The sequence below is a fragment of the Marmota marmota genome, unplaced genomic scaffold, assembly GCF_001458135.2.
Source record: "Marmota marmota marmota unplaced genomic scaffold, marMar, whole genome shotgun sequence".
Classification (NCBI taxonomy): domain Eukaryota; kingdom Metazoa; phylum Chordata; class Mammalia; order Rodentia; family Sciuridae; genus Marmota; species Marmota marmota.
In genome coordinates this window covers 44,004,654-44,031,646 of record NW_026000174.1, presented here as the reverse complement: position 1 = coordinate 44,031,646, position 26,993 = coordinate 44,004,654, and the positions used below count along the sequence as shown (strand labels likewise).

Sequence of the window (26,993 nt, the reverse complement as noted above, 5' to 3'; positions counted from 1 at the left end):
TGGCATAAAAAATATTCAATAAAAGGCTATAATGCCTTGCATCATCCTTACTCAACTTTCTTCTTCTTATTTAAATCTCCAATTTAAAAATGTTTTTTTTAATTGTAGTAAAATATAACATAAAACTTACCATTTTAACCATTTTTAATATACTATTCAGTAGCAATAAATATTCAGAATATTGTACAATCATCACCCCCATGCAAACATTTTTCCTCTTTCAATACTGAAACTCTTTACTCATTTAAAAAAATAATTCCCAGCTGGGCATGGTGGTACATGCCTGTAATCCCAGCAACTTAGGAGGCTGAGGCAGGAGGATCACAAGTTCAAAGCCAGCCACAACAACTTAGAGAGGCCCTAAGCAATTTAGTGAGAACCTGTCTCAAAATAAAAAATAAAAAGGCTTGGGGATGTGACTCACTGGTTAAGGCCCCTGGATTCAATCTTTGGTGACAAAAATAATAATAATAATAATTCTCTATATTCCCTTCTCTATAAACCCGGGTAACCACCACTCATTTTTCTGCTCTGAGGATACGACTATTCTAGTTACACCTCATATAAATAGACTCATCTACCTTTTTGTAACTTAGCATATCTTCAAGATTTATCCATTTTATACCATGTCAGAATTTTCTTCCTTTTTATGATTGAACAATACTCCATTGTGCATGTGTGCCACATTTTATTTATTCATTCATCCATCAATAAGCAACACATACATTACTTCTACCTTTTAATTATTGTGACTAATGTTGTGATGAACCTGGGTATACAGGTATCTCTTTGGAGATACTACTTTCAATTCTTTTATCTATATACCCAGAAGTAGAACTGCTGGATCATATGGTAATTCTATTTTTAATTTTTTTTAGTACTAGGGATATTAAATCCAGGGCCTCACACATACTGTGCCAAAATTCTACCACTAAGCTACGTCCCAGATCTTTTCTTTTTTTTTTTTTTTTGTCTTTTGAGACAGGGTCTTACTAAGTTGCTCAGGCTGGCCTTGAACTTGTAATACTCCTGCATCAGCCCCCTGAGCAGCTGGGACTACAAGTATGCATCACCATGCCTGGCATCTATTTTTAATTTTTGGAGTTACCACCATACCATTTTCCATAGAGGCTCTACCATTTTATATTCCCACCAGCAATGCACAAAGGTTCTAACTTCTCTACATCCTCACCAACATTTGATACTTTCTCTTTTTTTTTTTTTTTTCTTTTTGCTATACTAAGGACTGAACACAGGGCCTCATATATGCTGGGTAAGTGCTCTACTACTAAGTGATATATCCCAGTCCTCTTATTTTCTTTACCTCAAAATAAAATAAAAATAAAGGAAAGGGCTGGGGATGTAGCTCAGTGGTAGAGTATCCCTAGGTTCAATGCCCAGTACTTGAAGGAAAAAAAAAAGTAGTTATAATTACTTTATATCTTGTATGGACTGAACTAGCAAATATCCACTTAACTTCGATATGATTATCCACCTCACCCTAAAAAAAGAGAAGTACTCCACCGAAAAAAGAGAGAGAGAGAGAGAGAGAGAGAGAGAGAAAGCAAGCAACCTAGATTTCTCCAGTTAATAATACCCAAAATTATAATTACAGAATGACCACCTGTGAATTTTTCATGAGAATTTTATAAAGTTATATTTGTCACTTGTTATATATATTTCAATAGTTTCACACCCACATGTTCTAATTATTCTCCTGAAGGGCTAGAATTTCCTTCCAGAGAACAAATATAAAAGAGGAGGGAAACTCTTTCACCAATTATAGATATTTCCACCTTTCCATTCCAAAAACTGAAGAGCAGAAAAAATCTGAGTCTCTAAATGTCTCAAAATATTGAATATACCCAGGTCAACCTACACAGATTTATATTTTTATACCTTTCAGTTTAAACTTCATGCTACAATTTTTAACAAATTAATCATCAATGCTTGAAAGAAAAAGAAGTTTTCTTCAGATAAGACAAAAAAGGCATTAACGATGAAAGGAGAAAACTGACAAATTTGATTTTATTAAAATTTAAAACTGTCAGCCTAGGTATCCATCAACTGATGAATGGATGAAGAAAATTTGATATACACAATGGAGAAAAATGAAATTACATCATTGTTGGGCAAATGGATGTAACTTAAGAACACTGTTAACTAAAATAAGTCAAACTCAGAAGGTCAAGGGTCATATTTCTTCTCTTATATGTGGAAGCTAGAGAGGAAACAGGGAAAGAAGGTTGAGTGGGGGAATTTCATGAAAATCAAAAGGAGACCAGTAGAATAAAGGAAAGGGGACCAGTGATAGGGAAGAGGGAGACAAAGTAGCCAAATTATATTGTTATATTGTATGCATGTACTAATATGTGATAACAAATCCCACCTTTATGTACCTATAAAATGCACCAATAAAATGTGGGGAAAATTGAAACTTTCGTTCATCAAATTACATTAGAAATAAAAATAAGCCATTGAAGGCTGGGGTTGTGGCTCAGTGGTAAAGTGAGTCTAGCATGTGTGAGACACTGGGTTCAATCCTCAGCAAAATAAATGAACAAATAAAATAAAGGTATTGTGTCCATCTATAATTAAAAATATTAAATATTAATAATAAATTTTTTAAAATAAGCCCTAGACATGAAGAAAATATCTGCAATACATATAACTAACAAAGATGTAAAGTCATAAGGTTTGGCAAAATGTGGTGGAAAATAGGTAAAAGATATAAACAGGTGAGGGACTGGCAGAACATTTGTCTAGCATGCAAGAGGCCCCAAGTACCATCAGCACAAAAATAAACACAGGTATATACAGGTGATACACAAAGGACATACAAACTAAAAGACAAAAATAAAAAAACACCCAATCTCACTAGTAATGAGGAAATTCTAAATTAAAAACACAAGAAGTCATTTTACATCCATCCAACTGGAAAAAAGAACAATAACCAGTGCTGATGAAGAGTGAAGCAACAGAAACTCTTAAATACTAGGTAAAAAGTACAATCACTTCAGAGAGCAAGGCATGTTCTATAATGTAGCAATTCTCCCAGGTATATCCCCTGCCTAGAGAAACACTCACAAATAAGTACAAAGAAACTGGTAAAATAATATTCTCTACAACATAGTATGTGATTTTTTAAAAAATGCTGAAATAAACTAATTGTCAGAAAATGACTGGATATTGTATTTTGTTTGTTTGTTTTGTACAAGAGATTTAACCCAGGTGCACTTTTACCACTGAGCTACATCCCAAGCCATTTTTTATTTTTTATTTTGAGACAAGATCTTACTTAGGGCCTCGCTAAATTGCTGAGGCTGGCCTGGAACTTGCAATCCTCCTGCCTCAGCCTCCTAAATTGCTGGGATTACAGGCATGGGCCACCACGCCCAATTGTATATTGTATCTTATTCATACAATACCAAGTATATAACACAAGTGTGGCTTGTAACACAATCATCATATATTTATGTGCAACAAGAAAATTAAAAAATAATAATTGTAAGGGTAAGACATAACTGATTTTAAGATGCATGCCAATTTCAAAAATGATAAAATTGATTGTGCGCAGTAGAACTGACAAAGTGCAGTAAAATAAACAGACGTTCCATGCATAAATATGGCTGATGTTGATCTTACATTCTCATCTTCCTAAATCTCAAAACATACTGAACAAAAAACAAGTTACAGAAGAGCATGTATCATATATTATATGTCCTTTTATTAAAAGGACACAAAGTTACAAAATCATGCCTCAGGATCCAAAGGGGATCAGTTCCAGAATACCTCAAGAATACCTAAAATCTAATGGATGTTCAATTCCCTTATGTGAAATGGCACATTATTTGCATATAACCTACACATATCCTCCCATTTACTTTAAATCATCTCTAAATTACTTATAATACTTAATACAATATAAATGCTGTGTAAACAATGGTTATATTACATTAAGGAACAATGACAAGAAAAAAAGTCTACATGTTTAGTACAGACGCAATTTTTTTCTGAATATTTTTGATCCATGGTTGGTTAAACTGACCAATGAACACACAGATGTAAAACTTACAGATATGGAGGACTGACTGTACTATTTCCAGGAATATTAAGTATCAGGCAAAAGCATAAAAACATGCATGGAAATTATAAACATACCGGGAAGAGAAAGGGAAAGTGAGGAACATCAACTATATCACTTTCATTTTGCAAACTGGATGCAAGCCACGTAGGAATTGATTCTATTGCTATAGTTTCACAGACTGAAATTACATTAACTTTTAAATGACAAGGGGAAAAAATGTATGAGAATACGAATAGCTTCCTTTTAGATAATTTTGTTAAAAGTTATAAAAAACAACTATAGGGGCTGGGATTGTGGCTCAGCAGTACAGCACTCACCTAGCACGTGCGAGGCCCTGGGTTCGATCCTCAGCACCACATAAAAATAAATAAATAAAGATATTGTGTCCAACTAAAAAATAAATATTTAAAAAACAACTATAATAGATACATTTTATTAATATATCCAATCAGTCATACCCTATTTTGTTCATTTTTTTTTCAATTTTTTTTCTAAGTTTTCTTTCTAATCAAATGAAGGCAGGAACAGGAAGATCTAACAACAAAAAATTTTCATCAATGAGTTCCTTCTAGCAAGAGGCAAACACATGTACACACAAAACTACAACACCAATGAGGGTGGTAACATAAGGATCCAGAAGGCACAAAGAGCAAAGAAAAGGGATGACTGACATATGACATGAAGGAGCATGAAAGGATTCAGTAAGCAGGTAACCTATGGTCTAAGTTTTGAATACTGACAGGAAAAGTCTATGTAGGAGTGATAGGATATTCCATGTACTAAAAAATTAACAGCTCTGTAAGGGCAGAAAATATTGGGGGAAAATAACATATTAGTTTTAGTTGGCTAGAACAGAGGCCCAAAAATTGCATTAGTCAAAACTAGCACAGACTATTTTCATAGGGCCCACAAGCTAAAAATGGCTTTTGTAAAGGGTTTGGGTTTTTGTTCGTTTTGTTTTTTGTTTGTTTGTAATACTAGGGACTGAATCCTGTAAAGAGTCATTTAAAAGAAAAAAGTAGCTGGTACAGAAGTGACACGTCTATAAGCCAAACTACTTGGAAGGCTGAAGGAGGAGGACCACAATTTCAAGGTTAGCCTGGACTACTATTTTGAGACCCAGTCTCAAAATAAAATAAAAAGGGCTGGGGATGTAATTCAGTGGTAAAGCCCTTGCCTAGCACCAGCAAGGCCCTGGGTGTGATCCCCAGTATTGGGAAAGAAAAAAAACAGGGAAATAGTTGCAAAGCCTAAAATATTTTCAAATAGCCTTTTAACAAAGTTTGCCAACCTCTGCACTAGAACACAACTGGCCAACAAAGGGGCAGCTGGAAAAAAGTCAAATCACTGAAAAGGACAACCTTACAAGGAAGTTAAAAGGAGGACAGAGCTGAAGAACCTTGTCTTTCATGCTAAGGAGCTATGGGGAATGTGGTGCCTCCAAAGGGGCTTTAAAAAGAAAACCAATATACTCCCATTTTTGTTTTAGAGTGATTCCTCAGGCAAACTGTGAAGGATAAAATAAAAAGGAACAACACTGGAGACAACAATAGAAAGACTTCTAGAATAGTCCAGATGATAGTTGGTTAGAGTCTGAACCTAGGCAGAAAGAACTAAGAACTAAAGTCAAGAGCACTGGTTATCAACAGGTAGCTAGGAGGAAAAAAAAAAAATCGAAGAACTCTAAACAAAGGAAAGAATTAACAAAACTGTGTTTCTGGTTTTCAAGAACTGAGAGCCAAATGATAACAGGAAATACAAAAATAAAGAGAATGGAGAGGAAAAACTGACCACAATTTCAGACTTGCTCAGTTTGAGTGCCTTGTGACTTAAATCTGAGTTCCCTGCCTTCAGATAGTTCACTTGGGAAATTAGGCAGGTATGAGACATGGTTAAAAAAAAAAGTCAAGAAAGAAAAAAAAAATGTAAAGAAATAATGAAATTTTAAAATTCACTATCTAGCAACAAACAATCATAATTCAAACAAGCATTACCAATGGATGTAAAAACTGAGGTATGAGGTAGGCAGAGTAATGCATGCCTATAATGTCAGCAACTCGCGAGACTAAGGCAGGAACATTGTAAGTTCGAAGACTTACAATTTAAGGAGATCCTGTCTTAAAAAAAATGAAGAAATAAAAAAAAACCTAGTGTATAAAGTTTGAGAAATAACAGGATACTGCTGTTAGGTGACAATTTCTATGGGCTCTTATGTTTCTCCACATTGCCTCCCTTTTAGAGTCTCTTTCTAAGGATATTGTACAGCAAACACTTGGATCATAGAGACAGTGTCTTTCTCCTAAGCAAAGCGCACACTGTTTAATGTCCAGTACGATAAAGACGGCACCCCTCTCTCTTTGCTTGGGCAAAGGTCAGGCAAGCTTATGATCCCTGATAAAAGAATCTCAAGTTTCCTAAGCTTGGGATTCCTCTCCAATTAATGCAACTCATTTTATGCAGGAGTCACCTGGCCTTATTCACATAACCCTGTGGAAAGTGAGTCAGGAAACCAACCAACACAAAGACTGACACACTGGCTACTGCTACAACCATAAATAAGAAAATCCTTTATCTCTGATCCAGGAGTCTCCTACCTTCTCCCAACATCCCAGGCTAACTTTTTACTGGCAAGATCCTTTATAGTTCTTGACACTTAAAGTGTTTTAGAGTTTCAAAATACGGCACATAACCAAGGGATCAAAGTTAAAATCACTAGTAACAGAACATATTCACTTGATGCATCTCCTCCCACTATGTAAATGTTTTATTAGGCTAGAACAGGGGCCCAAAAATTACAATGGGCAAAATCAACCTAGCCTATTTCTGTATGGCCCACAAAAACAAACACATTCATCTGACATTCCTAAATACAAAAGAACAAATGTATCCAAAGTGAGGTTCACTCTATTAACTAGCAGAATTCCTCAAATGAAGATATCAAAACAACACAAAGAAAAAAAAAAAAAAACCCAAAGTCTAAGGAACTTTTCAGATCACAAAAAACTTAAAAGATTCCTAACTGAACTGTCTTTGCTTTTAGGAAATAATTAGGGTTAAAGAGACATTATGGCTGCAACTTACTCAAAAAGTTCAGGGGAAAAAAAGGTTAAAAAAAATATATATATATACATCAAGAGAAAAGGTAAAGGCAAGAAGAAGAAAATGTTAACATTTGAAGAATCTAGATGAAAGACATACATGAATTCTTTGCTGTTCTTTCAACTTTTCTATAGTTCTCAATTTTTGTCAAATGATGAGTTAAATGGAAGTAATTCTTCATTAGATGTCAAGAATATGAGTGATAGGCAAATAGTATCTTTTGGAAGGAGGCTGGTATTCAAGGGTCATTTATTTGTGAAAGTACTGCTTGATACCTTAGGCATGGCCCAGAGCAACTAAAACTTAAGTCAAGCATACAAATCCCTGGATTATTAGCCAGATTTGGTTAAACTATGATTAGCCAGATTTGGTTATGAAAAAAGAATTCATATGCAGCATATGTTTTCATTTACAAGTATTACTTAATTCATAATATTTTTGAAGCTTTTGATCATACTATAATATCCTCAATCAATGGACTAAAAGTACAATTTCATTATGTGATCCAACAACTTTTTGACAATAAAAAAGGCTTTTCATTTTTGAAAAGACAGAACTCTAGTCTATACAAGTTATTAGAGCCCTATAATATAAGGCTCTAATAACAGAAATTAGAAAGTATCACTACACGGCCATAATAGACAATAAAAAAGTAATTATATTTATTAATTTGCTTAAAATGTATATCTATGAAAGAAAAAACATGTTTTCTTAGAAATAAAAAGCAGGATATATGAGAAAATAAGTTGTTGGTGAAAAGAGTACATGAGTTTAACACTTCATCGATCAATTGTCACTATTTTAAATACCTATCATTAACCTGTTCTTTCACCAATATTCTACCCAGGAAATAACACTGAACTATTTCACATAAGAAAGAAACATTTTACATAAATGAACCACCACATAATTTAAAAACTTCATAAACTGAGCCTACTATCTGAGGTGCCTACAAAACATTTATTTGAAAAAATACTAAAATCTTGGGTATTTTCCAGCGGTATTGTGAACAAAGCATCTAGAGAATGTGTTGACTGTAACACAAATCAGCATGTTAAATAACAAGCTTCATCTGACTTAGCAAAACGTTCCAACTTTTGGAACAGAAAATGACCTGCTGGACATTTCAAAGGTGCTAGAAATCACCCTACCAGGACAAATCCATACTTTAACAGGTCTAGAAAATGGATTACTCTTAATAAAATGGATAATTCCCTAGATCTTTTCAAAGTCACACAAAGTAAAAAATCAGAAATGAAAATACTGACAGGTTGGCTAAAGATAAAAAGCTCACCTGAAGCTCTCTTTCTTCAGAGTAACAATTATAATTTACTTTATAAAACATGTTCAAAAGAAAATGCTTTCTTTAAATTCTTCATTCAATGGCTAATAGTTACCAATGGGTTGTTAGAAAAAGTAAACAGTTATATAAGCTTGGATTATAAACAACTCTCTTAATAGAGAGCCAAGTGCACTACTCCATAAGAAAACCTGCCAAAAGAAAACCACAAAACTTTTATTTAAAATATATGTAAAAATGGGAGTTCATAACCCAATTGAGTCAAATGTATGAAAGATGACATATCATGAGCTTTGTAATGTTTTGAACAACCAATTAAAAAATAAATAAAAATTAAAATTAAAAAATAAAATATATGTAACTGGAGCTGGGGTTGTGGCTTAGCAGTAGAGCACTCGGCCTATCAGGGCCCTAGGTTCGATCCTCAGCACCACATAAAAAATAAAAATAAATAAAAGGAAGGTATTGTGTTCAACTACATCTAAAAAATAAATATAAAAAAATAAATAAATAAAAATAAAATATATGTAACTAACTTTCAGACAAATACAAAACATTAAAGATTGAGAAAGCAAAGGTCAAATGATCTTTACCAAGATCTCCCAACCCAATCTATCTATGAAATAAATCAACAGATGAAGTTAAATCCTAGATAAATAATTTGATGAAATGCCCACAGCTAACACAGCAATAAAAGAAAAAATTCTGCTGACATATAAAACTTTGTAAGAGATAATGATTCAAAGCTCTGAATGAACATTTATAGAATCAACATCAAGCTTTACAAAACTTTCCAAAAGTGTGGGCTAACCTAAACAATCTTTTATAGATTCCCATTGTGTAGTTCCCATACTGTAACATTCTACATTCATAGCTGAAAGAGAATTATCACTCTACAGTAATTTACATCGCAAGAAGGAAAATTCTACAAAACCAACAAAGTGTCACAGTGGCTGCTACTAGCCCCCTTTCTCACATACACACACAAGTTTTTCATTTGAAAGAGCTAAAAAGACCAACATTTACAGCATATGCTTAATTATGGTACTTGGTTTTTTTCAAAAGTTTTATTAAAGACATCTGAGGACTTTTCAAATTTTAACTGTAACAAAAAAGTCAATCATTTGTACTTTCTAAATTAATATCCTATATGCTTTTACTGTGTTTTACATTGCTAAATTCAGAAGTATTTTTTTCCTACCTGGATTTATGTTGCCTGCCTTAGTACTTTATTTTAAGTGCTCTTTTTTTAAAATATTTATTTTTTTAGTTGTAGTTGGACACTATACCTTTATTTATTTATTTTTATGTGGTGCTGAGGATCAAACCCAGGGCCTCACACGTGCTAGGCAAGCACTCTATCACTGAGCCAGAATCCCAGCCCTTAAATGCTCTCTTTAAGGAATTTAAAAACCTTTCTAATGTAGAAACTCTTTTTTTAAATTTCTTTCTTTCTGCCAGGTAATCCCAGCGCCTCCTCTTAGGAGGCTGAAGCAAGAGGATCATAAATTCAAAGCCAGCCTCAGCAAAAGACAGGCGCTAAGCAACTCAGTAAGACCCTGTCTCTAAATACAAAAAAGTGCTGGGGATGTGGCTTAGTCCTTGAGTGTCCCTGACTGAGTTCAATCCCCAGTACCCAAAAAACAAATTTTGGGGGGTGGGGGATTTAATCCAGGGGTCTTTTATCACTGAGCTACATCCCCAACCCTTTTTATTATTATTATTATTTTCAATGTTCAGATGGGGTCTTGCTAAATTGCTTAGGGTTTCACTAATTGCTGAGCTGGCTTTGAACTTACAATCCTCTGGCGACAGCCTCCTGAGTTACTGGGATTACAGGCCTGGCTTCTATTTTAAATTTCAGAGTTTCACTGTCAGTTCTTCTTCTTCAGTACTGGGGCACTCTACCATTGAGCTATATCCCCAATTCCTTTTATTTTGTATTTTGAGACACTGTCTCAATAAATTGCTGAGGCTGGCCTCAAACTTGTGATCTTCCTGTCTCAGGCCTTCACCCCCCACCCCCAACCCAATCCCCAGTAGCAGGGATTACAGTACACCACTACCTAGGCTTATCACATGTTATCTTGTCAACTTTAGATGGCCTTTCACCAATGGCTTCAGGAAAGTCTCTGTGGCATCAAGCCAAACAACATGAGGAACAGAAATGAGAATATGTTTGTCTTATTTTCATGACTAAATTTGAGGAAGGGGACAGGGTGGAGATCTACAATATGTCTTCTTAAGAAGGCCAGAAAAAGCTAAACAACAACAATGTAATTTACAAAGTCTTAAAGAGGAAAGAAAACAAGCAGCTTCTCAGTACCTCAAAGAAAGAACACTGAATTCTTAGAAATCTATTAGAACTGCTTCTATTTGGCTCTGGCTTCCTCTAATCATTAACTTTAAGTGGCACATTGTTACGCTGCATGTATAAACTGTACGTTAAAACTACAAACTGATATGAACTTACAGTCTCACAAATATCTTTCTTTCACAGCAAGTCTCATAGAAAAACTTAAGGTTTTTGTTTTACAATCAGTTGTAAAAAGCCACATGCCAATACATGGTACTAAAAATTACACATATCAGAACTTATAGAACTTAACTTCTTCATACTTATCTGAAAAGATTTCTAAGTACACACCAATAACACATAAAAAAGATATTAAAATTTCAGTTCAAAGTTACAACTTATAGCTAATACATTTTAAAATCAAAAATAAGACTAGTCATAGTATCAAGGAATAAAATAAAGAAAAATGGGCTTTATCAGTTGACTGAAAATGGCTACAAAGTAGTTACAGTTTACTGATGAGAAACTGATTCTCAAATAACTAAAAGTGCCAAAACTGACCTCATATCATTTTTCAGGCATTTATACAAGACACTATACAGAACTTCAGAAGCAAAAAGAATGATTACCTATTAATTATGAATGATGCATATATCAAAAAGTTATTGTATAGCAATGTTTACCACAGTAATATTTAAAATATTATTTATTCACAGCACCATGGAAATTGATTAAGAAAAAATTACCACTAAGCCAGTAACATTACCTGGAAACATACTGTTAGAATAAATGGGTGAAGTAATATGAATTTTAAAATGTTTTATTATAAAATCAAGGAAAGCACACATTATTCATACCAGGAAGAGGCTGAATTTCAGTATAGCAATCATCTTTAAATTGTTTGATTATTACAAAATTTAAAATGTTCAGGGAAAAATAATCTATTTCCTTCCAGTCGTTTTAATGTATATTTTATTAAACAATCAAAATACATGTATAACCTGACATATCCATTTGTTCTTTCACAGGGTATCTTAACTACTATTTTAAATAACAATGTACTGGGCTGGGATTATGGTTCAGCAGTAGAGCACTTGCCTAGCATAAGCGAGGCCCTGGGTTCGATCCTCAGCACCACATAAAAATATTGAGATAGATAAATAAATAAATAAATAAATAAATAAATAAATAAATAAATAAATAAAAATATTGTGTCCAGTTAAAAAATAAATATTAAAATAAATAAATAAATAACAGTGTACTGCCTTTCAGTGGGTGAATGGATAAAGAAACTGTAGTACATACACTCAAGGGAATATTACTCAGCAATAAAAGATAATAAAATCAGGGCATTTGCAGGTAAATGGATGGAGTTGGAGAATATAATGCTAAGTTAGCCAATCCCAAACAACCAAATGCTGATATAAGGAGGCTGGTTCATAGTGGGATTGGGAAGGGGAGCATGGGAGGAGGATTAGATGAACTCTAGATAGGGCAAAGGGGTGGGAGGTGAAAGGAGGGAGATGGGGGTAGAAAAGATGGTGGAAGGAGATGGACATCATTACCCTAAGTACATGTACGAAAACACAAATGGTGTGACTATACTTTGTATACAACTAGAGATATGAAAAAGTGTGCTCTATATGTGTAATATGAATTGTAATGCATTCTACTGTCATATATAACAAACTGGAATAAAAAATAAATTAATTTAAAAAACAATGAACCATTTTACTATGTGCATATCATTTACTGGATTGCTGTTTTTCCAATTTTGTTCACCATTTATTCAAGTTGCAATGAACATTTTCATATAAACGGTTTTTTACATTTTTAATTTTCTTAGTATAGCATTCCCAGAAAGGAGACTTTGATAATGACAAATACTGCCAAATGGTGCTTGGCAGGGTGCAGTTGTTCAGTTCTTATTAATACACCCACAGATACAAATATTTTCAAATTTAAAGTTTCAAAATCAAACTGTAATAGAATGAGGATGCCAAATGTAGAATACAAAGGAACAAATTTGGAAATAAGATAATCAACTCAATTTGAGGTACCGTGGGGCAAAAAATATAGAAATCATTCCACAGTTCGAAATATGGGTTGAAAGCTCAAAATTGTGTAGGAGACACTATAGATTCAATCTTCTGAATGAATACATAAACCGTGAATAAAACTACTGGGCATTTTAATGGGAATAATTTTACTAGAACAAAATGGACAGAACTACACTGAACAAATGTTGAAGAAATTTGGAAGAAACAGAAAAAGGAAACATTCACAGATTTGAGGCGGCCCACTTGGAAATGGCTGCTTAAGATCCCAGAAAGTTGAGAATGTTACAAGGTTAAAGAGAAAGGGGGTACTTGACATTCTTGGACAAACTAAAGATATGAAAAACACAATCTAGAATTTAATCCACATACAGAATAAGGAGTCATCTTAGAGGGATGAAGAACCATTTCTTTCCTTGAGAAAGGAATAAAAGCACACTTGTGTATACTGGTTGCACTAGATTCAGAAACTCATGCACACTGACCTCAGTACAGGAAACAGTAGGGTTTTGACAAATCAAATGTGCAGATGATACATTTACAAGTATTTGGTCAGGTACTTGTAAAACTAGACAATAAAGATGTCATACTTCGAGTAAGGTATTTAAGTGAAATATAAGCACGTCAGTATTTCACTGCTTTTATAATAACATATTTGATTCCCCAATAATCTGTTATGCACTTGCAATATAAAACCTATAGACCATGGTCCCCAACCTGAAGGAATAATTCAGATGCTTTCACAAATGTTTTAAATATAAACTTTCCCAATAATGGTCTGTAACTTCTAGTAATCATGAAGTGAGATATTTCATCTTCTTCCAATCTGATTAACAGGAAACAATTTCAGGCTAGATATATCATTTGCAGTAAAACACTTTAAAGAGATTTTGCAAGTTAAATAGCCACTAGAAAGCCAGGAGTGGTGGTGTACACCTGTATCTCAGCTGCTCAGGAAGCTGAGGCAAGAGGACCCCTTGAACCATTCTTTCCTTGAGAAAGGAATAAAAGCACAAGGCCAATGTAGGCAACCATGACAAGACCCTATCTCAAAAAAAAAGAAAACAACGAGCCACCAGAAATACTTTCAGAAATGCCACACTAGGCTTAAACAGGACAACTGGCAAGTCAAACACTCCAAGAATTTTCTATTCAAAGCTATTGGCAGCAATTATGTTACAATCCCAACACTCCCTAAGTGAGTTTAGGATTCATACAGAATTCACTTTTAAATACATGTGTTTAAAAATATCAAAATGTCACCAAATTGTCAAGTTTCATTATGTAGATTATACATAATTATAGTAGGGGTAACACAACATAATACATGCCCTGTGTATACTTCTACTTTAAGGGGCCCAGGATAAATCAGGCTGGATGTGTAACTCAGTGGTAGAGTGTTTGCCTAAGACATAGCAAGCCCTAGGGTGGATAAGTAGCACTGCAAAACAAAACAAAAAGTCTATTTTTAATCTACACAAATGAAGTAACATCTCTTTCATATAATGGTTTCAAGTAAGTTACAGCTTGTAATTTCAACAATCTTAAAGGTACCTTTCAAAATGTTTTTGCTTTTAATCTTCCTTCCACAGGTTGGCAAAGGAATGAAGTTTGGAGGACATTGCATTCCACATATAGGAGGAAGAAATATAGTTAGAAAAGGCAAACCTAGGGCTGGACACAGTAGCACACACCTGTAATCCCAGGAGCTCAGGAGGCTGACGCAGGAGGATCGTGAGTTCAAAGCCAGTCTCAGCAAAAAAAGTGAGGCGTTAAACAACTCAGTGAGACCCTGTCTCTAAATAAAATACAAAATAGGGCTAGGGATGTGGCTCAGTGGTTGAGTGCTCCTGAATTCAATCCCCGGTACCAAAAAAAAAGAAAGCAAACCTAACACAATTTTCTCAAGCAATATGAGAACTGTGCATGTCCAGAAAGAACATGGGAGAACAAGAAAACTGGATTACTAACTAGAACTAAAAAACAGCACCTTCTCTTGATTTAAATTAATATAGTATACTTATATAAGACAATTATACTATTGGCTGCACATAGTGACAGAGGCCAGTAACTCGAGCAACACACAAGACTGAAACAGAAGAATCGCAATTTTGAGGCCAGCCTGGCACCACAGTCAGCCCTTGTCTCAAAATATAAAAGAAAAATCATGTAGCTTAGTAGTGTAATGCTTTCCTGGCATGTACAAGGCCCTGGATTTGATCCCCAGTACTGGTGAGAAAGGGGGGAGAAATAAAATTTATCAATTTTATTTTTGTTATAAACTTTTTTTATCAAGGCTAACCAGTTTGATAGTCTAATCGTTTGATTGTGCTATACTGAGAATAGAACATGTACTAGATAAAATATTTTTTAACTAGGAACGGAGGCATACGCCTGTAATTCCTGTGGCTCAGGAGGCTTAGGCAGGAAGATCTGGAATTCAAGGCCAGCCTTATCAACTTAGTAAGGCCTTAAGCAACTTGGACCCTATCTCAAAAAATAAAAAGGGCTGGCGATGTGGCCCAGTGGTTAAGCATCCCTGGGTTCAATCCTCAGTACCAAAAAAAAAAAAAAATGGTTTTCATAAAAAATATTTTATAGAAGGGAGAGCAGTGGAGTAGGGGAAGGGAATAGAAGGGGAGAGGGAGGAAGAAATGGGAAAAGTGAGGAACCAGGGATATGAAATTGACCAAACTAAGGTATTAAGGTATATGCATACATATATAACTACATCACAATGAATTTTACTTTTATATATAACTATAATGCACCAATTAAAAAATAGGAAGGCCAACATTATACAGGAAAGGCATCAGGAGAAGGAAGGAGAAGAGAAAAAGGGGAAGTACTGGGAATTGAAATGGAGCAAATGATCTTATAAAAATTTATGAATGTCCAAAAACTCCACTATTATGTATAATTACAATGCACTAATAAAAAACCACTTAAAAATATTTTATCAGGGGCTGGGATTATAACTCAGTGGTATAGCACTTGCCTAGCATGTGTGAGGCAGTGGGTTAGAGTCTCAGCACCATATATAAATAAATTTTTTAAAAGTTGTTGACCATCGACAACTATAAAAATATTTTTTAAAAAAATATTTTATCATTTTTGTATCTGCTGTAATAAAATTTTATTTTTCTGTGGCTAAAAAAATCTATGACCCAGCTACAAAAACTACTTAAAACATACTAAATAGAATACAAATCCAGTATTTTAACCCAGTATTATCCTTATCTAATTTTATATTAAAACATAAACTACAATTAATATACTGCAGGGAAAAAAATAACAATGATACTAATACTGTCTCCACCAAAACTGTCTGATTACACTTGACTCAGAACATGATTTCTGTCATTTTAAGAATGTAGTGAAGCACAGCATCTAGCCATGGGCTATATGGCAAAATAACCTATAATTTTCATTGTGATTTTATGTCACCAAACCCTATTTAACTTCCCAATAGAAGCTGTAATAAATTATATACTTAAAGCCCTCAGAATTACTAATATAAATCATATTTTGGAAGCTATGTCCCTGGAAAGTCAGGTTCAATTTTCAATGTTATCACTCTATCTAACTTATTAACTATTTAAAACTGTAGCATTATATATCTAAAGTCATAGAGTTTACCAAACCTACAAGATTCTCCTTGTATTACTGAACAGACAAAACACAGTTGAAACATACAAATATGAAATGTTTCGGCCTAAACATTTCATGTAACTGCTTCATAAGACAGGAAACATTTTATAAGTGAGTTATTCCTGCAAACGTTTCAAAATTTACAATTTTGTTTTTAAAATGTCTAAAATATTTTGTATAAATTTACTAATAATTTGCAACAAAGTATGGGGAAGTTAACGAATTTGAAGTTAATAAAAATGTTTTTAGCAAATCAAACACTTTTGTTAATTTTTAAGGTAGAATAACTGGCTACTTAAATACAATCAAGTTTTAATTAAACATTAAGACAAGTTTCTTGGCAAATTCATATGTAATCAAATGTAATTTATAATAAATAAAATTTTTAAAAGGGAATGACACTCTAATAATCTGATTATTTTAATCCCTATTATAACTAAAAAATTTTTTTCCAATTAGAAAATGTGCTCTAGCATTATCAATCATGGGGGGATGAAAGGAATTACATGTGACCAACTCTGGCAATTCTTTACTTTCAATAAGACCAAAAGGTAACACTAAACAATCAATCTATCACAACTTAGATTTTTGTCCAAAAGACAAAAGTTATAGCTCAAAAGAGCAAATACTACATTTCCCTTTATTCTTCTTCCCAAAATTAAGTCTCCAACTTTTTCTTTTATGTGTAATCCTATTGTTCAAAAAGAAAGAAATAAAGATTAACAGAAAAGAAAATGAAAGGTAAAAATAAATCTGGAAATCTAGTCATTTAAAAAAAGAGATGCTTGGGCTGGAAGTATACTTCCAGGGTAGAGGACATGCTTGTCATATGCCAAGCCTTGATTCCATGCCCACCGACAACAACAACAACAACAACAACAAAAAAAAAAAAAAAGGGGGGGGGGATGTTTACATCAGAAGGGAAAATGGATTTTGTGACAGATATCAAAAGTCTTGAGTTTTAATTCATAGTTTGAAAATCCTATATTCATATAGTATTATATGTAGCTTAGTTTTGTTTGTTTGGGTTTCGTTTTTGGTTTGGGGTACTAAGGATTGAACCCAGAGGTGCTTTACCACTGAGCAACATTCCCATCCTTTTTATTTTATTTAATTTTTTTATGTGGTGCTAGAGTTTGAACCCAGTACCTCACACATGCTAGGCAAGCGCTCTACCACTGAGCCACAACCCCAGCCCCCCCAATCCTTTTTATTTTTCACTCTTTTATTAACTTATTTATTTTAATGAGGTATGTATTTTCAATGTTATCCCTCTAACTTATTAACTATTTAAAACTGTAGCATTATATATCTAAAGTCATAGAGTTTACCAAACCTACAAGATTCTCCTTGTATTATTGAACAGACAAAACACAGACAGCAGAATGCACTTTGATTCATTGTACACAACTTTTCATTTCTCTGGTTGTACTCATTATAGTGTCACACCATATGTGGAGTCATACTTGTACCTGGGTAATGATGTCCATCTCATTCCACCATATTTCCTGCCCCCATGTATCCTCCTGTTATTTTTCATTTTGAGACAAGGCCTCCCTAAATTGCTGAGGTTGGCATGGAACTTGCAACCCTTCTGCCTTAGTCTCCAGAGTCACTGGGATTTCAGGTGCGAGCCACCGCACCCAGCTTTAGTATTATTCTTAAGGATCTTCAAAAACTAAAAATGAATCCTATAAGTTATATTTTATGCTTTCCATGCTTCTGATTTCAGGTAGGTCTATAAGATTTTTTTCAAGTTATATGAAAAGTTTATCACCTTTAAGTTCTACATTAAGGGAAACTTTCAGATTGAAGACATAAAACTAAGGACAAAGAAAGAGGCAGGGAGGAAAAAAAGGATTTTAAAAATTAAGTTATTTCACAAGACTGATTATTGAGTAGATATCACCAGTTTATTCTTCGTCATTCCCTGAAGCTATCACAAATTTTTCTGTCTTTATTAACTATGTGAACTCTGATCTCTAGCAACATGAGCACTTAAACATATTTGGTCTCCCAAATCTAATTAAGCCTAACTCTTCCCCCTACTATTTCCCAGCTTCGCCCTTCTTACCTGCCTCACATACTCCTTCCTACTCAGACTCCCAGGGGAGTGAAAATTTTCACTTTAGAAAATTAGAGAAATCATATGATTTGAGTTAACAAAATACATTTAAGATCAAAAGTACTGTCCTTGGTTTCTTTCATTTCAAAAACTTTCTGTTGGCGGGGAGTGGCAAATGCCTGTAACACAGCAATTTGGGATGCTGAGGCAGGAGGATCACAAGTTTAGGCCAGCCTGGGCAACTTAGTAAGACCCTGTCTCAAAAATAAAATAAGGCTGAAGACATAGCTCATTGGCAAAACACTTGTCAAGCACACATGAGGCCTTGGGTTCATCCATTACTGGAAAAAAAGGAAACAAAAAACAAACAAAAACTTTGTTGGAAAACAAGAGCTTTCTAAAGTACCGACTTGGCATTAACTACCCATTAAGACAAATTTAGCCTGGCATAGTGACATATGCCTGTAAGCCCAGTGACTTGGGAGGCTGCAGCAAGAGGACTACAAGTTTGAGGCCAGCCTGGACAACTCAGCAAGACAATTTCAAGGGGTGGCAGGGGTTTGGCTGCGGATGTAGCTCAGCAGTAAAAGTACCCATCCAGTACCATGGGGTGGAAAAAAAGGCCAAGTAAATCTGCTCAATGTCCCCAAACCACAGAAGCCACCCTAAAAATACAATCTTGACAATACTCATCTCTTCTAATTTCCTCACAAGTAATAAAAGCAGAAGCTCTTGGTCCCTAACATAACAATGGTGTCTCAGAATCAAGGCAATATGCTGTCTTTGTTTAGCAACATATGGCCCAAGTACCAACTGAGAACAGCCTGATCCCCTAAAAAACTCAAGGTCTAATTTGACAAGCACTTATATAAAATTTACAACATACATTCTCCAAATATCTATTCTACTTTGGTCCAAAATGAATGAGATCCTAAAGACAGCTATGACAAAGCTGTAGCAGCAGCAGCACACTAATACTGTTTTTCCCCAAACCACTCTTAACTGTCCCAACCCAACCGAAAGAAGTAAACTATATATACTTCCTTAAGTTGGACACACATACTCTGACTATCCTACATCTCCAATGATTCAAAACTATCCTTATTCAAGTTATGTTAAGGCAAAAATATGTCTCCCCCACCCCTTTTAGTACTGGAGATTTAACTCAGGGCGCTTCATCACTGAGCCACATCCCTAGTCCTTTTTATTTATTTTTTATTTTGAGACAGGGTCTGGCTAAGTTGCTTAGGATCTTACTAAGTTGCTGAGGCTAGCTTTGAACTTTCGATACTCCTGCCTCAGCCTCCAGAGCCCCTAGGATTACAGGCATGTGCCACCATGTCCAGCAGCATATGTCTTTTAAACAACTGGATCCAGAATCAGTAAGGGTATTTAAGATAATTTCTCTTGAATTACATTTGTATCATATAAAATTTGCCCATGACAAAGTTTCCTGCAAAAATTTTCTTTGTTCCCACAAAGTAAAATAATACTACATCCCAGTTACAGAGTAGAGGAAAGTGAGTAACTTTAAAAATAAAAAAATAAAAAAAACAGTTGATATAATCTTCCATTTTAACAAGTTTTAGTAGTTTGTCCTCAGAAGTAACTTCCAAGTTCACCATACCACATTGGAAGTCTCAATTTCAAACATTAAGAAACTAGGACAGCTGCAACCCACAAATTTTAAACAGAAATATTTATTTTGGCAGCAACAATAAAATGATATATCAACTTATTCTGTGTCCTCTAATAGTTAGGACACATGAATTAGTAGAAGGATATTTTAAATATGGAGAATTTCAAAGTTCTTTAGAAATCCTTTAATCTAAATGTTGCCATGACATCTTTTCACATCCAAACGCAGGTGAAGTTGTAATGGCAACTACATCTCTATGCCTTTGAATTAACCATCAATAGTGTAACTCTAGTCTACCTATCATCATACTTGCTGAACTGCTACAATGAGAACAGCATTTAGTAAGTTAACTCCTCTTACCTGACAAACTTAACTTCAACAGTGACCAGAATCATTTTTATCATTCAAATGGAAAATAATATTCAAACAAGTATGCCATTTACATGAATATGAATCATGTTTGAGTAACAATATTTCCACATTCTGAAGTTAGCATTTTCCCCTTCCTCCTTCCGTACTTCAGTGTTCATGAATCAATATTTAAAAACAAAAGTTCAATCAAAAAGTTAATTTAATAGCTGATGTTTTTTAAAGTTGCAAGAAAAGAAAAAAGAGCTGGGCATGGTGGTACACGCCTGTAATCCCAGTACTCTGGAGTTAGAGGCCGGAGTAGCACAAGTTGAAGGCCAGCCTCAGTAACTTAGCAAGGCCCTAAGCAACTTAGGGAGAACTTGCTCAAAATAAAAAGGGCTGGGGATGTGTTCATTATTAAGTGCCCTTGGGTTTAATCTCTGGTTTGAAGAAAAATAAATAAAATAAGAATAAAAAGTGTTGGGGATGTAGATCAGTGGAAAAGTACCCATGGGTTCAATTCCCTTACCAAAAAAAAAAAAAAAAATCTTTCAATACTTTAAATATAAAGCCTATATATCAGTGCCATACTTGCTACTTTATGGTATCCTATGACAGAACATCTAAAAAATTAAAATAATATGATCTACAGCTTCTTTTCAATCATGTTTATAAGAATTATCTCATACAAACCATCCACTTTAATGTGACTTTAAAACCCCATGCCCAGAAGCCAGTGACTGGTTTATAAACAAGATAATGAGTAGTTCAATGGAAAAAATATTATGACAATAAACTAGGACTGTCTCACCATGTTATGATCTGCTTGCCTAATATGTATGTTTAGCTACTGTAGTCAGCAATGTCCAAATATAAATATGAAACATTTAATGGCCAGCCTGTTCTAGACTTCAGGCTCACCTTACCTGTTTAAAACATAGTTTTTAAATATACAGTTCTCCACAGATATTTTTTTCTTAGAAAAGAGTGGGGAGTAGGGAAGAATCTAAGGAACAAGTTTTCCATAAATACAAAAAAAAAAAACACCCCAAAATCAAATATTTTTGCACATCTTTACCTTAACACACATAAAAATAATTTTTAAATTTAAGGAAAACAAAGCTCATACAGGTTAAGCATTATATTTCATTTAAAAAAAAGTTCCCTACACATTATGAATGCAGCCATGAATATACCAAGAAATGCCTCGCTGACTTAAAAGAACTCTGGTTGGTCAAATTTCAATTACTAGTAAGTGGCATGAAGGCATAAAATAATCAATAAAATTATAAAAACAATTTTAAAGGTCGGTCATATTTTGTTTACTTAAAATACTAAGCTTAATCATGATCTATCTAGACCTTATCATTGCTCATTGTATAAAATTAGCACTGCACTTGCAAACATAAGCAGAATCTAGACTTATCAAACATATGGTGAGATTTGTCCAGCTTCTGAAATACTATATGTGTATGGAAGATTAAAATACTTTTTCTTGGGAAACAAACAACCCTCCCATCCTGATTAAAAGTTTTCATCAAAAATCTGATCAGAAAGAAAGGAAATCAAAATCAAAATCAACCCGGCAATCAAAATCTTGACGTTAACTGAAATGGTCTGAGTATAAGCATTCCCATTTGAGAAACTACAGCGAAAATAGAAAAATAAATAAATAAACCAGCCGATCTCCAAACAACTAGAAGGTACGCCTAAGCACAGACTGGTTTACCAGCTAACTTCCCCAGCTCGGTACCAGAGAGACCACAAAACAAGGTTGACAATACAACCAACCATGAGCTTTGCTGTAAACTGGACGATAATCTGAAATCTGGGGGGGGGGGGGGGCAGCTGTGCTGTTGCTAATAGAAGCTCCTTATAAGCAGCGAACTGACAGGTGGAAAAATAAATTCCCCAGCAGGCCAGCAAGAGGTTGTGAAAACACGGTTCAAGGACTGAACGTGTTGTGACTACTCTGTAACAGGTCCAAGGTAATTTACACACACACCCTTTAGCGCAATTCCTCCAGCACGGAGGAGACTGGGAAACAGGCTTTCCCGAGAGCCACATACCATTTTAAAACGGCAGTCTCCTCCCCGACAGGAAAACCGGCATTCTCATTCCAAGTCTTTCCGCGACTTCTCCCAGTGCGGCGAAGGAAAGCGGGCGACAGCCACCGTAACGAGAGAAGCCGGCAACAGCCCCGCCGCGCGGCCGCCNGCAGCCGCGCCCTTGTTGCTCGGAGCCCGCCGGATTGCTAGTACGGTCCAGTCCTGGGCTCCCTCACGCCATCCCTCCGGCAAAAGAATCATCCGCCAGCCCCTCTCTGCGGTTCTGAACCTCACTCAAAGCCCACTCGGCCAAAAATACAGATTTAAGAGAAGATCCTGACACCCAAAGAGGGGATTGAAACACGGAAGCAGGATTTTACAGGCCTTTCCAGATCCCGTAATCATAATTCCCCTTTCTATCCTTGGAAGTGTTTCTTGGCAGGTTTTTTTTTTTTTTTAAGGGTTCAAAAATAAGAAAAGGAGAAATGCTTAGTCAAATGAACAATCTCGATCTTTTCGGAGGTCCTTCCCAGTCCCCAACCCAAAACGTCCAGAAAATTGTAAATACAGGCTAAAGAATAAGGGAAAGGCCCTCTTGGAAATTTTCCAAAAGCACCTCTGCAGTCCAAAAGCCCATAATTGTCAAGTTTGCCCACCTCTACATGGATAATTCTCCATTGAGTTAGTTCCACCCCCAGAGGCTAGTTTCCTCGCTCCTGGAGACTAGGAAATCAACAGAATGGCCCATTTCAGCCCACGTAATCATAGAACCATAGAATGAGATGAAAAACCGTAGCGATCCTAAGTCCAAATTCCTACGCTAAGATAGAGGTTCAAAGTTTAGGAGACCTGAACAAGGTTCTAGAGCAAGCCTCTGGTCTCTACTCCCTCTCTCCAACTTTTCCTTAGGAAAGAACTGACCTTCTAAGCACCCATCCTTAAGAGTCAATTTTCTTTGGCACCTGTTTCTTCTGGTTCCTTATGTTCTGAATTAATGTCTAACCTTTGGGGAACCCAAGCACCTTTCTCTCAGGGATGGAAGTGTCCTTCTTTGCTTCCTACCTTCCTGTGGATTGAGTTTCCCATGAATGTATTTATTCCCAGACATTTTCTATTGCAGTATCTGGGGGCAGGGCAAAGGGAGTGACAACTTGCTGCATATATAATACTATATATTTTTTCCTTTTCAAAGAGGAGAGAAGAGTTTTTGGAGAAAGCCTTTCAAAGAAAGGGTTTAGTATATCCTGAGGCCACTGGAAATAACATTTTCAAATGAGGGGTGGGTTTTTTTCAACTAAGTAAAAAAAAAAGTCTTTCAAAATAGAAAAAAAAAAAGACAATGACTTTTTCATAATGATAGCACATAGAATCCATTTCTTTTCACTGTTTAGTTACTTTTGATTTTTTAAAGGAATAATCCAAAGAACCAAAAGAAAGGATGAAATCATTACTTAAAGGAGAAAGTTTAGAATACAGAAATCTATCCAACAAAACATGGAAAATATACTGCCATACTTGAAATTTTCAGAACGTTTGTTAACATTTCTCTAGGCCACTTCTAATGGAAACATTCCTTCTCCACATGTGGTCATTGGTACATTTTATGAAGAGGCTGACAGTGGGAAGAATTTTTTTTTTCTTTTTATCCCTATAAAGTACATTAGTTCTCACTACACTATAAATTCCAGGAGAAGATTCTGTCATCTTTTTTTAACCATCAAATTACTAGTGCTGAATACAGTTGCTGACTAGTGAATGTTGCTACATAAGTAAACACTATTGATTCAAGCCCTCCTCCACTTTATTCCTATTGACCCCTAACCTAATCTCTACCTCTTCTCTCTTCCTCCTGGATCCATTCTGAACAGGAACATCCAGGTAATTATTCAAAACTCTGATGTAGCCATTTTATGAAGTTTGCTTTTTAGAAAAGGGAAATTTTTCATAGTGCTAAGTTCTTTTAAAATGAAGGTTACTAAGGGGCTGGGGTTGAAGCTCAGTGGCAGAGCGCTTGCCTGGCCCTGGGTTCGATCCTCTGCACCATAAAAAAAATAAATAAAAATAACACAAAGGTATAAAAAAATGCAGGCTACTGAATTGTATATGGAAAAAAAGTTAAATAGTCTTTTTCTATAACAATATTACTGAACGTGGGGCCCAGTGGCACACATCTGTAGTCCCAGCTACTAGGGAGGCTGAGGCAGGAGATCCCTTGAACCCAGGAGTTCAAGATCAGCCTGGGCAACATTGTGAGACCACATCTCAAAAAAAAAAAAATTACTTAAATATTTATTAGGTTCCAGGGACTGAGATATGCTTTGAGGATACAATGACAAAAGGAGACACCCTGTGGACTTATGCTTTCTCAGGAAAGTTGGCTATTATACAAATAATTACAGTATTAACAAACATTATTTTAAAAGTACAGGGTGCAATGACAGAATAGAACAGGAAGATCTAATGAGATGGTAGGTAAGAAAGCCATAGAAAATCTGGTTCATTTCTCATTCTTTAGGGGTCAACTAAATACTCACTTCTTTGGGGAAGAATCTCAACTTCCCTAAGCCAAATTCCCATATAGCTTTTCCTTACAGCATTCATCTAAATTGTAATTTTACAATTATTGTCTGGTTATTTGATTAACATCTACCTCTTCCACTAAGCTGAAAGCTCTGGAAAAGTGGAGTGCATTTTCTTTGTACTTCAGTGTTTCCCCAGCAACAATGCAGTAGTCCATGGTAGATGATCAACAGGACCTACCACGTCCAAGGCCCAGAGCAAAGTAAAAAAGCAGGGCTCCCTGTTCAGAAATTGTTGAGGCTTAGAAGTCTGTGACAGCAGAGCATTAAACCATGCTTAAGGAACTTCTAAACACAGACCTCTGTAACTACGAAAGCCAAATTAATGATGAACGAATGAAAATTGAGATCTGAAGTATGTGTAGGAATGAACCCAAAGAAATGACATGCAGAAGGAAAGATACATGCAAAACTATATGGGAAAAACGCAATGAGAAACCAAGACAGCTTTTAGTGAGATGTGAAGACAAATCAAAGCAGATGAGGATAGAAGGAGAAGCAAAGGCCAGACTGAGATTTAGGACTTTATCTTCCCTCAAAGAAAGTAAAGGAAAGATTCAAAGAGATGCAAGCATAATCAAAGCAGTCATTTCCTTTGTGTGAGAGAAACATGGGTGGAAACTATGTGTTTCTTCTGCCCACTTTTCTGTTATTAAATATTGCTTCCAAGGAACTGTCATTCAGAATAAAGTGAATACCCACGTAGTGGTTTAAAGCAGTGTTTAAAACCCTACCTAGGCTGGGCATAGTGGCTAACACCTGTAATCTTAGTGACTAGGATGGCTTAGGCAGAAGGCCAACCTTGGCAACTCAGTGAGATCCTGTCTCAAAAAAATAAAAATAAAAAGGTCTGGGGATGTAGCTCAGTGGTAGAACGCCCCGGGGTTCAATCCATAGTACCAAAGGAAGTAGGGTGAGGATACTATGATATGTATGTTGTCTCCCCCTACTATATCCCACCCCCACCCCCACCCCTCCACCAGCCAAGGAATTTTTGTCTGCTATGTTGATTTGATCTTATATACCAGAACAGAGCCTGGTATAAACTCAACAAATATTCATAAAATGAAAGAATTAATTTTTTATGTAAGTAGTAATAAACTCAACTGCTTGATCTCAAGCAGTCAGTCATTTGAGATCACTGACAAATGAAATCCATGACTTCTTTACCTCTTTGCCTGTCTTAGGTCTTCACCATCCCCAAAATTATTCTGTCCAATGGAGGCCAGACCTCTTTGCACTTGCCTTGTGTCCATCGCTTACTGGACCACAAAAAGGTGTTCATATAGAGAAGCAACTCTCTCAGCCTTAGTAGATGCTGCTGATTCTTCTGTCCAAATCATTGCAGTTTCAGGAAAACCCTTGGAACTTTGTCAGAGCCTGAGTTTCTAACCCACATTCATCCTTCCTCAAGGAAGTTGGGTTTTGGGTTTGTCCCTCCACCCCACCCCCCGCTACACACACATCCCAGACCCTAAATATCTTTTCTTCCCATTGAGGGAGTGAGAGGTAACTAGTCAACTGAAGAGCTCCCTAATTACAAATCAAAGGGGAAGAGTTCACCAGGGGTTTTGTCTCCTCCCTCTGGGAGGTCCTGGCTGCCTTATGCAAATAATCTGCCTTCTTACTGGAGATCAGCTTTATACACCTGAGCCTCAGGGAGGGGCAGTGGAGATGGAAAAATAACAACAACAAAAAAAACCTTCAAAAGTCCGTCTCTCCTGCCCACATTTGCATCATGAAAAAGTCCACTCATTTAACTCTTTGCAGTCAAAGATCTGTTTCTCTTCCTACAAAAAAAAAAAAAAAAAAAAAAAAAAA

The 26,993-nt window shown here is 35.4% G+C and overlaps 1 protein-coding gene across 5 annotated transcripts in view; it reads right to left on the bottom strand.

Moving 5' to 3' along the window:
- Hipk3 (homeodomain interacting protein kinase 3) overlaps positions 1-26,597 on the bottom strand; it is a 92,313-nt gene extending 65,716 nt beyond the window's left edge. Inside the window, exon 1 of one of the 5 annotated variants that reach the window (XM_048788559.1) lies at positions 26,418-26,597. In XM_048788559.1, the coding sequence (XP_048644516.1) occupies positions 26,418-26,457 (40 nt within the window). In that variant the 5' untranslated portion in view covers positions 26,458-26,597. Of the gene's footprint in view, positions 1-22,227; positions 22,547-22,614; positions 22,776-23,249; positions 23,328-26,342; positions 26,367-26,417 lie in introns of those variants that run through there. The other 4 variants (XM_048788563.1, XM_048788564.1, XM_015477748.2 and 1 more) reach the window with 4 other exon arrangements.
- Between the last annotated feature and the right edge of the window lie 396 nt (positions 26,598-26,993).